General features: G+C 38.4%; 1 protein-coding gene across 2 annotated transcripts in view; it reads right to left on the bottom strand.

The window, feature by feature from the left end:
* The window catches only part of RASGRF2 (Ras protein specific guanine nucleotide releasing factor 2), a 197,314-nt gene that overhangs the window by 118,926 nt on the left and 64,102 nt on the right, over window positions 1–14,286 (bottom strand). For both annotated transcript variants that reach the window (XM_045022488.1, XM_045022489.1), the window contains exons 3-9: window positions 12,551–12,698; window positions 11,542–11,631; window positions 9,379–9,632; window positions 7,300–7,379; window positions 6,604–6,797; window positions 4,640–4,749; window positions 2,489–2,607 (exon numbers count right to left, since the gene is read on the bottom strand). In XM_045022488.1, coding sequence (XP_044878423.1) covers window positions 2,489–2,607; window positions 4,640–4,749; window positions 6,604–6,797; window positions 7,300–7,379; window positions 9,379–9,632; window positions 11,542–11,631; window positions 12,551–12,698 — 995 coding nt within the window. The remainder of the gene's footprint in view (window positions 1–2,488; window positions 2,608–4,639; window positions 4,750–6,603; window positions 6,798–7,299; window positions 7,380–9,378; window positions 9,633–11,541; window positions 11,632–12,550; window positions 12,699–14,286) is intronic.

Raw genomic sequence — 14,286 nt, 5'->3', positions numbered from 1 at the left:
AAACACTTCTACGGGTTGAGAAGCTAGCTCATTCTCCAGACCCATTCAGTCCTTGGTCTGTCTGCTGAGACTGTCAACAAAGATCCAATTAGCATCAACTGTTACAGGCTATTTTTGTGACATGGACAGCAGGAAACCAAATGACACAAAGAAATAAGGAGATTTTTTTTTGTTTTTGTTTCCACAGTTCATTTCTGATCTCTGCTATCATACAATATCATGCACAGTCAATGATTTTACAAGATACGCGACAATGTAAGTTTTCAGATCAGAGATCAGAACCAAGTCTTTGGTGAGATAATTTTCTTGCATCATGCACAGTTTTCAAAATAACTATTCTTTTCCAGAAATAATCATGGGTTTCATTGGCTTACTTAAAAAAAAAGATGGGTTATATTCAATTCTTATTAAAAACACCATTGAGTAAATATACTAAGACTTCTTCTCATGGTAGGTTTATTATATTTACTTTTTATTGACAAATTTCTAGGCATACAAACAAAACAAGATGAGCAATTACTAATGAAACAGATGAAATCATTCAGATATATACACCAAAATATTGTAAGTACACTAAAGAATAACATGGTTTATACAGTATAATTAATTCACACAATACTTAGACTAGTGTCAGTTAAGGAAGTTCATGTCTTGCAACTGTTTTTGGCACTAGATATAATGAAAAATACAACTTCTTGTCCAATATATTTTGTTTAATATTTTTCTTGCAGACATTTCCCTAAATTTACATACATAGCATTTTAGAGAAGCAGGCTGGGTGTGGCAATATCTTTTATTGGACCAGCTTCTATTGGTAAGAGAGACAAGCTTTCGAGCTTATACAGAGCTCTTCTTCTGCCACACCTGAAGCTTGTCTCTCTCATCAACAGAAGTTGGTACAATAAAAGATATTCCCTCATCCACCTTGTCGCTAATATCCTGGGACCAACAGCATAGAATTATGCCAGACTTCCATATTTAATTATGAAAAATCCTTCCAAAACCTACACAGATATCAGAGTGACTGTTGTAATAAGAATCTTTATGTTATTATCCCTATTTACTTGATAAGGCCACATATTATAAAGACACTATACATTAGATTTCCAGAATTTTATTAAACACAGAGAGAGAGAGAGAGAGAGAGAGAGAGAGAGAGAGAGAGAGAGAGCAATATTCAAAGGGCTTATGTGCTTTTCACAGCTGTCAAATTTAGTTCTAAAACATCTAATGTGAGTCCACACCTCAGGCCACCAGTCTTAATTTTAAAGGATGCACCTAAATCACATTCTCAGGTTTCCCTGAATATCATCTTTTTTGGACTACAAAGAAGCTTATGCATATGAAAAGCCAAAAATCCTGCACTACAGATCTCTAGGTCAGCATAAAGATCTGCTTGCTTGGAGCTAATGATTCAGAGATAATCACTTACAAATATTTAGTTATTTAACAAAAATAAGTTTCATTTACCAATTTTTTCTTGAGTTTCTTTTAATATCATTGGCTTATCATTAATATAAGATCCACTATGCTGATAATTCCAACCTGATGCCAACATTTTCCATAAAAGATGCCATATTAAAGTTTTATTTTCATCAAGATTATGTGGAATTTTACCACTAGGTCCATCATTACTATACATGAACCTCAAAGGAAACTCTTTCCAAAAATAATAATACAAAGGATGCAGTGTCTCTCTCTCATGATGCAAGCTGCTACGTACAAGTGAATCTGCACTCTTATGCAGTTTGCTGATTCTTAGCAGTTTCTTTTTGCAGGAACGTTTCTGCCATGTACACTGAGCTTTTACTGTAGCCCAAAATGGTATTCTGTGAAACAAAATGCTTGTCCTCACAAACTCAAATACATATATAATGTTGTCATGCTCTAATATCTGTTCTCGGCCATTTGTCAGTGAAGTATCCATCCAGCAGCAAAGGTTATCAAGAAATTAAATTACAGCATTTTGAGCTGTTCCTGAAGCACAAATGAAAAATGGGAACAGTAGACAGCTGTTTTCATTCCTCACAATCTCTCCACCATTTGACAAAGCTTCAAGTACTTCTAGCTTCTCTTGTGTTTTTGTCTGAATGTTGGCATCATCTGAGATTGCAACATCAATTGGCCAGACAGACCTGTTCTCCGTGGAGCTGTAGATAATTTCTGGTCCATTGAAGATGATAGTCCAGTCTGTATGTACGCTACTTTCCCATGGGTGCTTTACTATTATTGTGTTGCTGTTTTTCATGGCCCCTGAAAAAAACAGCACAGAAGTGGGGCTCAACTGTAGCCCAAAACTATTTGTCATAGGGGCAACCTGTCACTTATCGTATGTGGGCAACATCAGCCTTGTGATGTTGGGCACCAGCAGTGTCATCTTCCCAATGATGCCAACATTAATTCTGCTGTTTTTAATATACATTTATTATTAATTATTATTATTATTATATATACACACACACACACATATATTAAGAAAAAGCCTTACCTTGACGTATAAAAGTTTGGCTGGTATCTAGTAATATATCACAACCTTCTACTATCATTCTTTCTATGGCTAAATTTTTCCGGATATTTTCTGTGTCACTCACTTCATCATGCATCACCCTGTCAGGCACAGTACAAAGATGATTTTTAATTCTCTGAAATGTATTTTGCAATATTCATATATATTGCTATCAAAGTAAATGTAAAAATAGCTAGCTTCCCCAAGAATTCACCTCAAGAACTGTTACACTTTGGTATTTGATACAAGCTGCTGGTCAACATAAAGTAGTAATAAAAGTAGCTGCTAACAAGAAAAATAAGTTTTACAACCCTTGCTCCAACCTCCTCCCTTCATTCATAGATTCATTCCAGTCCAGATACTCTACTTTCACCACTTCTGAAACTGCTCTCGCCAAAGTCTTGAATGACCGCATCTTGGTCAAGTCTCATTAATGCTACCTACTTGAGCTTTCTGCAGCTGCTAAGACCATCTTTCTTTCCCATCAGATCAGGCCACCCTCCTACTATATGCACTCCATTGGCCCTCTCTACCTATTCAATTTAGGTCACCTTGTCCATGACTTCAAGGTCTTCCACAACTCTGCTCCAATTTGTATCTCGGATCTTCTCTCATGGACCATTTTGCACCCATTATTTACTCCAACAATGCCAGACGCAACGCCTTATTTGTTTCCTTCTCCCACTCCGCTCCCTATACCTTTTCCCTATGCATAGAGGCTCCAATTCAGGATTGCACTTCAGCACATGCTTAAGTGCTGTGCTGAACAGTGATGCATTCCTGAATCAGAGTCAGAATGCCCTCCCTACTCCAGTCTGGCAAATCACCACCCTCTGAGCATCCAAACTTCTTGTAAACACATCCAAACACTCCTAAACCTCTGCAAAGCTGACAAACACCAATCCACATAAAATGTCCTCCCCATTGGAGCTTTTACTAATCTAGGAGGTGAAGCACTAAGGACAATAGGGTTAGTAGAAAGCTGCTTGGAAGTTCTTCTATTATATTCTATATAGGTTCTTATACCATTCTCATCACTGTGATATCTGAGAACCTTCCAGTAGTGCATTAAGTGATCTGACTAAATCTGTCTCAAGTATTTTGTTCTTGTGATAGGCACTGCCTGTCTTGATAGTAGAGGAGGAGCAACAGCTTGAGCTCCTAATGTTGGCTGCCTACTAAGTAGCTGGGATGAAGCAGAGTCTGCTGCTGCCACCACAGACCTAGCCATAAGAGATTCTTCTGCCTATCCTGAAATGGGAGGGGAACTCTGCTTCTGTTCAAATGGCCTTAAGACAGGGCTATTTGAGTGCTCCATGAGGCACTGAAGGCATATGCCTGAGAATGAGGCAGAATATAAGTTGAAGAAAACTCAAGAGCCAGGCTGTAGATGGAGTTCAGCTGGGTAGAGAGAAAAAAATCATGGAAGCCAGTGGGGTGGTTTTCTACCTAGTAATGGGAACAGCAAAAGAAAACCCATTGGTCCACACTGATGTCCAGTGAGTAGGAGCTGACAGTTTCCACATGTGAAACAAACTCTTCTTACAGCTAAAAAACTGCTTTGACTGGAAAATAGTGGCACTGTCACATGGGGAAATTCAGGAAAATTCGTAATTTAGACTTTGTGCACTTTAACCATGTATATAGCAGAAAGCTGTGTTCCCTAGAGAAAATGGCAAAATGTACCCCCAGATTTATGCAGAGAGGCAGTTATGAAAGTCTCAGGTTGCAGTGGAAGAGATTCACTTTGCAAAGATCTCAAGGGAGCAGTAATTCTGAAAATATATACAAGCAGTGTATCTAAAATATTTGGGGTACATGGACCTTTTTAGCTGCCATCACATAAAAGCACATGGCAAAATTGGTATTTTCATTAATATTTATAAAAATTTACACACATTTAGAACTGAGAAGTTTGCAAGACCCTGATCACTTCTGTTATTATTAATTATGAAATTGTTATTTTTGTGAAATATGGAAAAATATACTTTTTTTTTAAGTTAAAGACAAATGCCTCACTCATACCTAAGGCTGGGCAATTGTCATGGGGAAAAAAAATCCAGCAAAAATCATAGCTGTGCCTTGGCAAAAAAAAGCTTTCAAGCTTAGTATGTATATGGAACAAAATCTTACCTTGAAAGTTCTTCTAGTTTAGATTTAGCAAATTCAAGGCTCTTTCTTTCCACGTGTTCATGGGGTGTGTGAGCCAGAAGTTCATGAAGAGTTATAATATATCTAGGAATCTTAAACAAATTAAATATAGTATCAGCATTTTTTACGATAAATAATTCTACCAGATTAGTCAACCCACTGACAATATCCATGTCCCTGCTCAGTTAGAATCTTGAAGTTCTCTACCAATTCAAGATGGAATGCTGAGTATAGGAAAAATCCTCAAAAAAATCACAAATTGGTCAGTCTATTTTTTTATTAATTTCCAATAATACAAGTGCCTTTATATATATATTCTAGTATAGATTTCTTATGTTGGGTATGATTTTTTCAGTTTGAACAAATTACGGTTTTCTGAGGTCACCAGTTCTATTTATCATGTTTAGGACCCTACTAAATTCACGGCCATGAAAAACGCATCACAGACTGTGAAATCTGGTCTCCCCTGGGAAATCCAGCTATTGTAGGGAGGGTCACAGTATTGACACCCTTACTTCTGTGCTGCCTTGAGCTGGGCGGCCGGAGAGCAGTGGCTGCTGGCGAGGCACCCACCACTGAAGGCCACATCACCACCAGCACCAGCACAGAAGTGAGGATGGCATGGTATGGGGGAGTTGTCACTTTTGGGGGGAGGGCAGGGCCAGCCTTACATGTGAGCAACCGTCTAAGATGCCGGGGTTGGTCTGGGGGTGGGGGGACCTGTGGTCATCCCCTCCACACACACACACACACACACACACAGAGCCCAAAGCCCCTTTAGCCCCTGAGCACTAGGGAGGAGCAGGGCTGGGAGTGCCCTGGCTGGGGGCTCCTATTGTGTGCCGGGCTCCAGCTGCTAGTCCCAACCAGGCTGTGGAGGGACAGGACATCCTTTTCCCCAGCATGGGCCCCTCCTGGGGCTAGGTTAGACCCACCTCCACTGCCAGAAGGGAGGGTGGCAATACCATGCCACCCTACCTTCTGCACTGCTGCTGGCGGCAGCGCTGCCTTCAGAGATGGGTGGCTGGAGAGTGGCAGCTGAAAATCAGACTAATTTAAAGTGTTTCAGAACCTGAGGCTCCCAAAATCCCTAGTCACTTTTGGAAATTTAGGCCTTAGGCAACAGAGCATGCCTTCCTGTCACATTCCATACATCTAAAATTCATAAGCAGAGAGGTTGCAAATCTGCATATTATATACTAATAAAGCAATCAATAATTAAGATAACATCCCCTTTATGGATCACCAGCTGTTTTAGTCAATTCAGCAGAATGAATTTACAACATTTAAAAACGAGAGCTCAGCAAAGGCAAATGAGAATGCTACAGGTGCTAACAGAAGTAAATCCTTTGGGCAGATGTGGCTATTAACTAGCATGATTACACAAATGTCAGTATTTTTATATCAGCAACACTTTCTTTTGAAAAACTATATAAACTATGCCAAATGCAATTGCTGTAAAACAACCAGACTGGTGGTTTACAGAACCTTGCAAACAGAAGAAAATAATTCATCCAATCAGATCAAGACATGTTAGCAGAAGTACAATACACTTTTTAAAGTTGTTTGGGATAGATTCTTCACCACACTTAGCAGAAGTTGATCACTGAAGAGCAGGTGGTCCTGTCAGGGAGTTAATAACTGCTGCTCCTTGATTATCTGCCTGGTCCCAGCACTAGCCTGAATTACAGCAGCCTTGGAGCTGCTCTAACTTGCACCAGCTGGTGTGTGGCTCCCTACAGACCTCTTCATGCTGTTTTTTTTAAACTATCACTCCACATACAAACAATATCAGAATAATAATGTGATAAACAAATGACTAAATTAATTTTCATGCAAATATTTTTATTAAGCAATTAGTTACCTTCAACAGATCTTAATTTTTGCAACAATAAATGATGCAAATGAATTTTACAAATGTACAATCACAAAAATGTAGAGACTACCTGAAACATAGGGTAAGTAAGGAATGTTTCCAGCATTCGCCCCTCACATGCTGGGTTAGCTTCATATTGCTTCAAGAGTTTGTCAAAATCTCTGTTTTGCTTACAGTTTGCCAGTACTTGTAGACTGTACTGATGATTCCGAACAAATTCTTGATAAATGTTCAGCATTGGCAGCAAAATATCAAATAAGTCAGCTAGAAAAAAAAATCAAGACAACTCTTTTTTCTGGTTATCCATCTCTTACACAAAAAATTCTGTCAGCTCTACGGAAGCGGCATTGTTATGATCAGCTTTATTTCCATTATATTCATAAAGTCATACAAACTTTGGTCCCCTCTCCTGACAAAGCATCGCCATTTTGACCATTTAGTAGCCACAGAATGATAATGGAAAGTTCAGGGACTATGCCGAGACTAATCTTTGGGTAAAGGCTGATCCAAGAAAGTCCTCCCAAAGACTGACCTCAAAAGGAGCCCTCATACCTCTGAAGGGCCTTGCTATTCCCCACAAAAAATACTAACAAATTAACATCCACAATTTTCCTCAATCCATAATAATCATATACAATTATATGTATAGAGTTAGTTCTGTAAATGTATAATACATAAAAGAGACAATTAATTTTTTAAAAAGTCACCCAATGGTGAAAAGTGCCATGAAAATCTCATTGTCTGTATACAAATAATAGTAACTTACCTAAAATTAAAGTAGGCCAATTAGCTATTCTTGCTTTTAATCCTTGATGAAATATTTCATGAAGAAACATTATAGTTTCACTGAAAAAGAAATATTGAAAGAATAAAAAATTCAAACCTTATTTTCTAACTAATAGTTCACTAAAAAAAAATCCTTTCCAATTTGTACTTTTGCACTAGGTGCCATCACAATATTATGGAAAACAATATTTCTATATCAATATATTGCATCTATTTTTAGTATTTAATAACTAAAAATTCAACTTTTTTTAGGTACAGTTCTACATCATTATAAAAACACCTATAACAGATTACAGAGATATGTATTCCAAATATTCAGCTATTTTATCAAAATTGTTTATTAAATAACAAATTCCACATACTTTATTGAGCAGGTGTACCAACTGAAGAAATATTTTGGACAATGCATTATGTTAACTTAAACACAGCAGCAAGACATAGAAATCCATATTGAACTTTATTGTAGTTTTTCAAATCTACATGGTGCCAGCATACCGTATTGCTTTTTTCTTCTTCAGTGTGAGCTTTAAAACTGTCCATCTTATGAGGTCAATGACAATATAACTCACTAGAGCTATTTATTTGATAATGCATTTTGGTCTTGAAAGGAAACCTTTCAGGGCACATTAAAAAAACTGCTCATAATTAAGATTTCCTCCTCTAAATTTAGCTGTTTGACTTGCAGACATGAGGGAGGAAACATTCAGAACAAGGAAATCAGCAAGAAAGATCAAGTAGTATGGCCTGTGCATGTTTCAAAGGTCCTAGAACAGCACTTGGTTCTCAGAATTAACAAAGTCAGAAAGCTAGGTTACTAACTAACCAATAGTTAGAGTACTATGCAGTACTGCCTCAACTGTTTCAAACTTGGAGTTGCTCACTGATCTAATAAATGCACTCTAATAAATGCCTTACAAGACACCAAGATTGAATCTATGAGAAGCATACACCCAACCTCACTCCTCATTCATTTTGACTATCTGCCCATTTTTCATGCACTTGTTTGTCACCATAGTATCTGGGTGCTATAGTATCAAGCTGTCTGGTGCAAAGAATCATTCTTCCTTGTAGGGAAAGCTGATCAGGAGAGACAGGCAAGTGAGAAAGAAGTTCTTTAGGCGGGTAAAAGAAAATAAGAACAAAATTCAGCATGCCCATCCCTAGGGTCTACCAGGACCACGTGAATGCACTAAGCTTTGTCTTGCTTTCTTGAGAAAAAGAAGGAAAGGAGAGAGAAGTTTCTTCCCCAGTGCATCGTGAAGAGACAGTTATACTTTCCAGGGCCACCCGGAGGGGGGGGCAAAGGGGGCAATTTGCCCCGGGCCCCGGGCTCCGCAGGGGCCCCCAAGAGAACAGCGGAGGCTCCTGCCTCCGCCCCTCTCCTGGAGCCTCAGCGCATCAAGCGCTGAGTCTCCGGCGGGGCCCCTGAGCCCCGCTCAGAGCCGCCGGCCACATGCTGCGGCTGTTCCGGCGAGGCGCTGAGACTCCAGGTGAGGAGGGAGCCGGGGGTAAGAGGCTGAGGCCGGGGCCGGGACGGGGGGGAAGCGGGACCCGCCGCCAAAGCGCAGCCCGGTCTTCGGCGGCGGGGGGCCCCTTCCGTTCCGGGACCCGCCACCGAAGTGCCCCGAAGACCCGCGGCGGGGGCCCTCCCCCCCGCCGAATTACCGCCGAAGACCGGGCTGCACTTCAGCGGCGGGTCCCGCTTCGGCGGCAATTCGGCGGCGGGGGGGTCCCCGCCATGGGTCTTCGGGGCACTTCGGCGGCGGGTCCCGGAACGGAAGGGCCCCCCGCCGCCGAAGACCCCGGGCCCCCGGAATCCTCTGGGCGGCCCTGATACTTTCCTCCTCCAGCAGAGGAAAAAGTAGAATGCATAGCTGCAGATAGGTCAAAAGGTATAATTTAAAACAGGGGGAGAGATCGTGCTCTGACTTACACCCCAGGAAACATGATTTACTTCAGTGAGGTTGAATAAGATAAAAGTCAGGACAAAATGTTATTCACCAACTTTACTACTGTAAAATTGAAGCACAATGTGATGAAGTAGACAAAAATCAAATACCTGTTGAGGAAAATGCTACTAACATCATCATGACTAATAGGTGGTTTCTTTGAACTTGCAGCCATTCTTAAAGGCCTGAGAAAACAGTTTACAAGAACGTAAAGATGATGCACATATTCAGATTCAGCCTCGACCATGTTAAAAACTATTTGGTTTCTCTTTCTCATGCTTTCTGCATGCGGAGAACAAATATAATCTTGGACAATTGTCTTCCATTTTCTTCTGCACAACCAGCCTCGCATAAAGCTCTGAACCTAAAATTGATCAAATACAGAAGAACAAGGAGAGTAATGAGAAGCACTTTCAAAAAGTTAACAACAAACAAAGAAATTAAGCCAGTTTTCCATCATGGCAAGAGCTGTTTGTATCACATATATCTTAATTTCAAAATATATGAATATGCTGTGCAGACTCCCTTGTTAATTGCCAAGGCCTCGCATTCTCTAATGATTTACTGTTCTATAATTGCCATTTTAAAGATATCCATTTATTAGAGCAAATACTATAGTTGTTCAGTAAAATTTGCTATTAGAAATTAGAAAAGTATCACAGATATATACTGGTAGATTTTAACAAAAGCTCAGGTGCCATATCCTTGTATATGTTATTCCTATCAATACATTTTTCTCTTTCTCCTGGTTTTATGTTGTTTCAGTCTCTCTTTGGTCAGTTCTCATCTTGTTGTTTGCCTAACTTGCACTGTAAACTTCTCATGGAAGGGAACCTGGGGCAGTTTTTGATCTTGGTGACACTGAAGTAATGCCATAGATGTGTATGTGCTATGCATTGTTTTCTTATTTGTATGCATAGCACATACACATCTATATGGAGCTATATAAATACCTATTGCCTACTACCACAGACCAACCCTGACTACACTACTACCAGAGAAAAAGGCAGGCTTTTGTCACTCTTAAAAAGCATCTCTGAGACATGAAAATCTCCACTGAATGCAGCAGAAAGCCAAGATAAAAGTGGTTTTGATTTAGTGAAAGAAGATCTCATTCTGGCCATCTTAAAGGACATATTTAGACTTTAGAGTCTGTTCCTGTCCTGATCCCAATATGCAGTTACACCTTCTTCCAAGGGAAATCTAAAACCTCATATGGGAACATGTTACTTTCAAGAAATGAGTTTAAAAATAAACCCAATTTAATACAACTATCAAGATGTGTATTTACTGAGCAACGGTATGACCTTACTGTAGAAAAGCAGTAGTCTCTCTGTACTTAAGGTTGTGGCTAGCTTTCATTATAAAAGTCTGTTTATGTAGCAAGGGAAACCCAGACACAGTGGCACCAATTCACAGTCAGTCCAGAATGACTCCTGGACCACCACATCCAGAAAGGCTGAGTGAAAACCCAAGAACATGGTCATAACACAAAGGATGTATCATTAATGGGTGTGGTAAGTACATGAGTCAAAATTTCAAAATTTGTGTGTATGTCTGTAAAATTTTGCATATGCAACCCCCAAAGGCACATTTCCAGAGCACAGTTACCTGCATGCATAGGAAATGATACTAAAAACTCCTCATGCACTTGTTGCATATGCTAAGTTTACAAGGTCCAAATAAAGACTGGATTGAGGCCCTTTTGAATGTTGGTCTACAGCGTCCTGAAGATATTACAACCAAAAAGATCAAGCTGAAAACTAATATCAAACTGTTTTCTGAATTTCCAAAAGTGGTGTATTATTTGCAGTAATGAGATATAAGCTGAACTCTATTTTTGCTACCAAACAACCCTCTTCAGAATCATGTTCTGTAAGAACTGCACAAACGGTGGATAAAGTAGTCACATATTTCTTCACCAGCAAGGAAATAGCCTATTGCTTGAGTCCAAATGTTCCTAACCGCTCTGAAGTCATGACAATATTAGATCTATATAACTAGTTTGTGACAAAAATGATCATGTACATAGCAAATAAAGATTACCCTATTAAGTAATATGTAACTAAATATTCCATTTTCATACAATGGAAATGTTAAAAGCTGCTGTAACTTAACTGGTTTAGATACAGACAGGGTGAAATGAACAGCTTTACACTTGAGTATAGAAACTAGGAAACAATCAATGAAAGCAAAACTAATTGTTTAGTAAAACACATACAGGTGCATTTATCTCCATTTTCTCCCTCCAGGCAGGGTACATGACAGTTTACCTTTTTAATTTTTTTTATATCTGGATCCTCATCTTCCTGGTTGCCTTGATAAGGTCGCATTCGTTCCTTAGTTTTATTGAGAGCTACAATCTGACAAAACAACAATACCATTAATGTTTTCTTCAAGATTTTAGAAATGTTCAGTTACGGTATCTAATATGTAGCACTTCATTCTCTTTGAAGGATCTTCTGGGGGCTTCTTACACAGGTACAACATTACAAACATCCTTCTGGGTGAGGAGGCCTGGACACAGCTCTCTCTGGAAACAAACAGTGATGCTCCTGCTCCAGCCAGAGGAAACATAAATAGCATGAGGAGGTGCTTCCTCTTCCAGAGACTCAGTGCTTCTTCCAGACTCTATCACCTCAGGAGATAAGGTGTAAATTTTTAATGGTAAGAGTAATTAACCATTGGCCACAATGGATTCTCCATCACTAACAATTTTTTAATGAAGATTGAATGTTTTTCTAAAAGATATGCACTAGGAATTATTTTTGGGAAATTCTCTGACCTGCGTTATACAAGAGGTTAAACTAGATGATCACAATTGTCCCTTCTGACCTTAGAATCTATGAAAATCCCTTATCCAATCAAGCATTATTTTATATGAACAGACTACACTGGTATAGATTACAATACTGAATCACAAAAAAATTAAGCCAGAGAAAAATGTGTTGAGGACCAAACAAATGCTTTTCAACTGCATTCTGTTAAGACGCAGTAAATAATATGAATAGCAGAATCCAAATCACAAAGTGATGGGTCTTTTAAAATACTGTGCCAATAAGGCAACTGAATAAACTAAATAATCACTAAGTAATTTATTTTAAAAGGAAAGTTCTGACCTAGTGTTTTTAACGGGACTATTGAGTATTTTCCTTACTGACCTATTATAGGTCCACAAAGATTGCAAGAATGGGGACATTATGCAATAGAGGTAACAAAGTAATTAAAATATACTAAATCATTGACACTTTAGTGTGATTTAATGTGATTGCATGCAAATACCTCAGATTTTAGTCTTTCAATTTCCGTGTCTTGATCTTCAAGTTGATGTCGAAGCTGATTGGCTGCAATCTTTTCTGTCTCTACAATTTGAACTAGGTGAATGTACTTCTGCATTAAGACCTCTCTCTCAATCAGAATGTCTGAGTAACTAGGGAGAAAAATATTAATTACAAACAAGCCAAATGCTGACTTCCATATCTTCTTACATAATACTGATAGACTAAACCTAACTTGTGTGATGAGTAAAAGAACCTTACAATATTGTGTTTCTTTTGCTTAATATATAATTCATAGTTTAATCATCAAGCAGCCAAATCTCTAATGTGTAATTATATTTTAACATTCTGTATTTTTACACAAGGTGTATGTATCATCATTACTGCAGGTTTCTGTTAGCCCCATCAGAGAGGGAGGATGGTACTCCTGCACCGACAGAAACCTCCTTCTCTTGGTGTAGGCTGTCTCTACATGGCTGTGCCAACATAGGTTCCATATGGTAGAAACAATCCCTACATATGTGCTTGGCTTTCACTGAAGTCAATGAGAGCACTGGTGCTTAAAGTAAAGCACTTGCTTAAGTATTTTGCCGGATCATAGCCAGACTGCACAAAATCTTGAATGAGTGAGCACTAAATCTTTAGTATGTGTTGTTCTACTTGATTGTGATTTATTTCTGTCTATGAACTCTCACTCAAAATGCTGAGCACTGAATTCCTTCCACTGTTATGTCTGCAAAGGGCATGGGATAGAAAGGGCAGTACCAAGTTATTTTGACTAAATGTCTTCTAATGTTTAAACTTCTCTTATTTTGCAACAATCATTTAATAATGAATACTTTTTCTTAGTTTATTTTGGGACTTGATATAAAAAGAAAAATTTTAAATATGCATATTCTCTGACTTTACTCTTTTTTATATATTTATTAATTGTCAATTCAATAAAAATTAGTGGAGTCATGTACTGGAGGGCACCAACACTGAATATGGCTATTAAATTAAATTGCTGACCTGGAAAAAAGCTCACATTCATGTTAATTGGAGGGCGTTCACAAAGCCATCATAAAACAAGATTTTTTTCTCTTAATGGATTATGAAAAGGATTTAAAATGTTGAAACTTCCCTTTACAGTGTTTATTTTTATCATTTAATTATTGTAATCATCATCATCATCATAATAGAATAACAATAACCACCCATCCAAACAGCTCTGGGCTTTTTTCAATAATTAATATCACAATATATGGATCATCGTATTGTATTCCTGGGGAAATCAATCAGGAAACATCCTATATATTATTAGTGGAATGAACAATAGTTGAAATGAGATACAGCCATTAAAAATAATCTGTATTAGTGCACCTATTTTTCAGTTTTCAATAATTTATTTTGCAGACCCTAGAGTACTCAGTCTTCTTCTTAAGTGTCAAAAGGCATGTGTGGCAGTTAAAAGTGTCTGAAATAGAAGCAATAACTAAGACCCCAATTCTCTCTCCCTTACAATTATGTGAATCAGAAGGAATTACATTGATAAAAAGCTCATGTAAGTGAGATGAAAATTAAGCCCTGATCCTTTTTTCTCCTCCCATGTTTAATGTCAACCGTGTTTATGTTATATGTAAGGAAAAAAAGGGGATTAACCTGAACAATGGAAAGAATAGCTTTAGGGTACTCAAACATAGGGGGATAAGTAAAAAGCCCCTACTTTCTATTTTTTCCCTTTCATAAAGTTTTACTGTT

The sequence above is a fragment of the Mauremys mutica genome, chromosome 6, assembly GCF_020497125.1.
Source record: "Mauremys mutica isolate MM-2020 ecotype Southern chromosome 6, ASM2049712v1, whole genome shotgun sequence".
Taxonomy (NCBI): domain Eukaryota; kingdom Metazoa; phylum Chordata; order Testudines; family Geoemydidae; genus Mauremys; species Mauremys mutica.
Note: the sequence above shows the minus strand (reverse complement) of the source record. Positions and strands in the feature narration are given on the sequence as shown.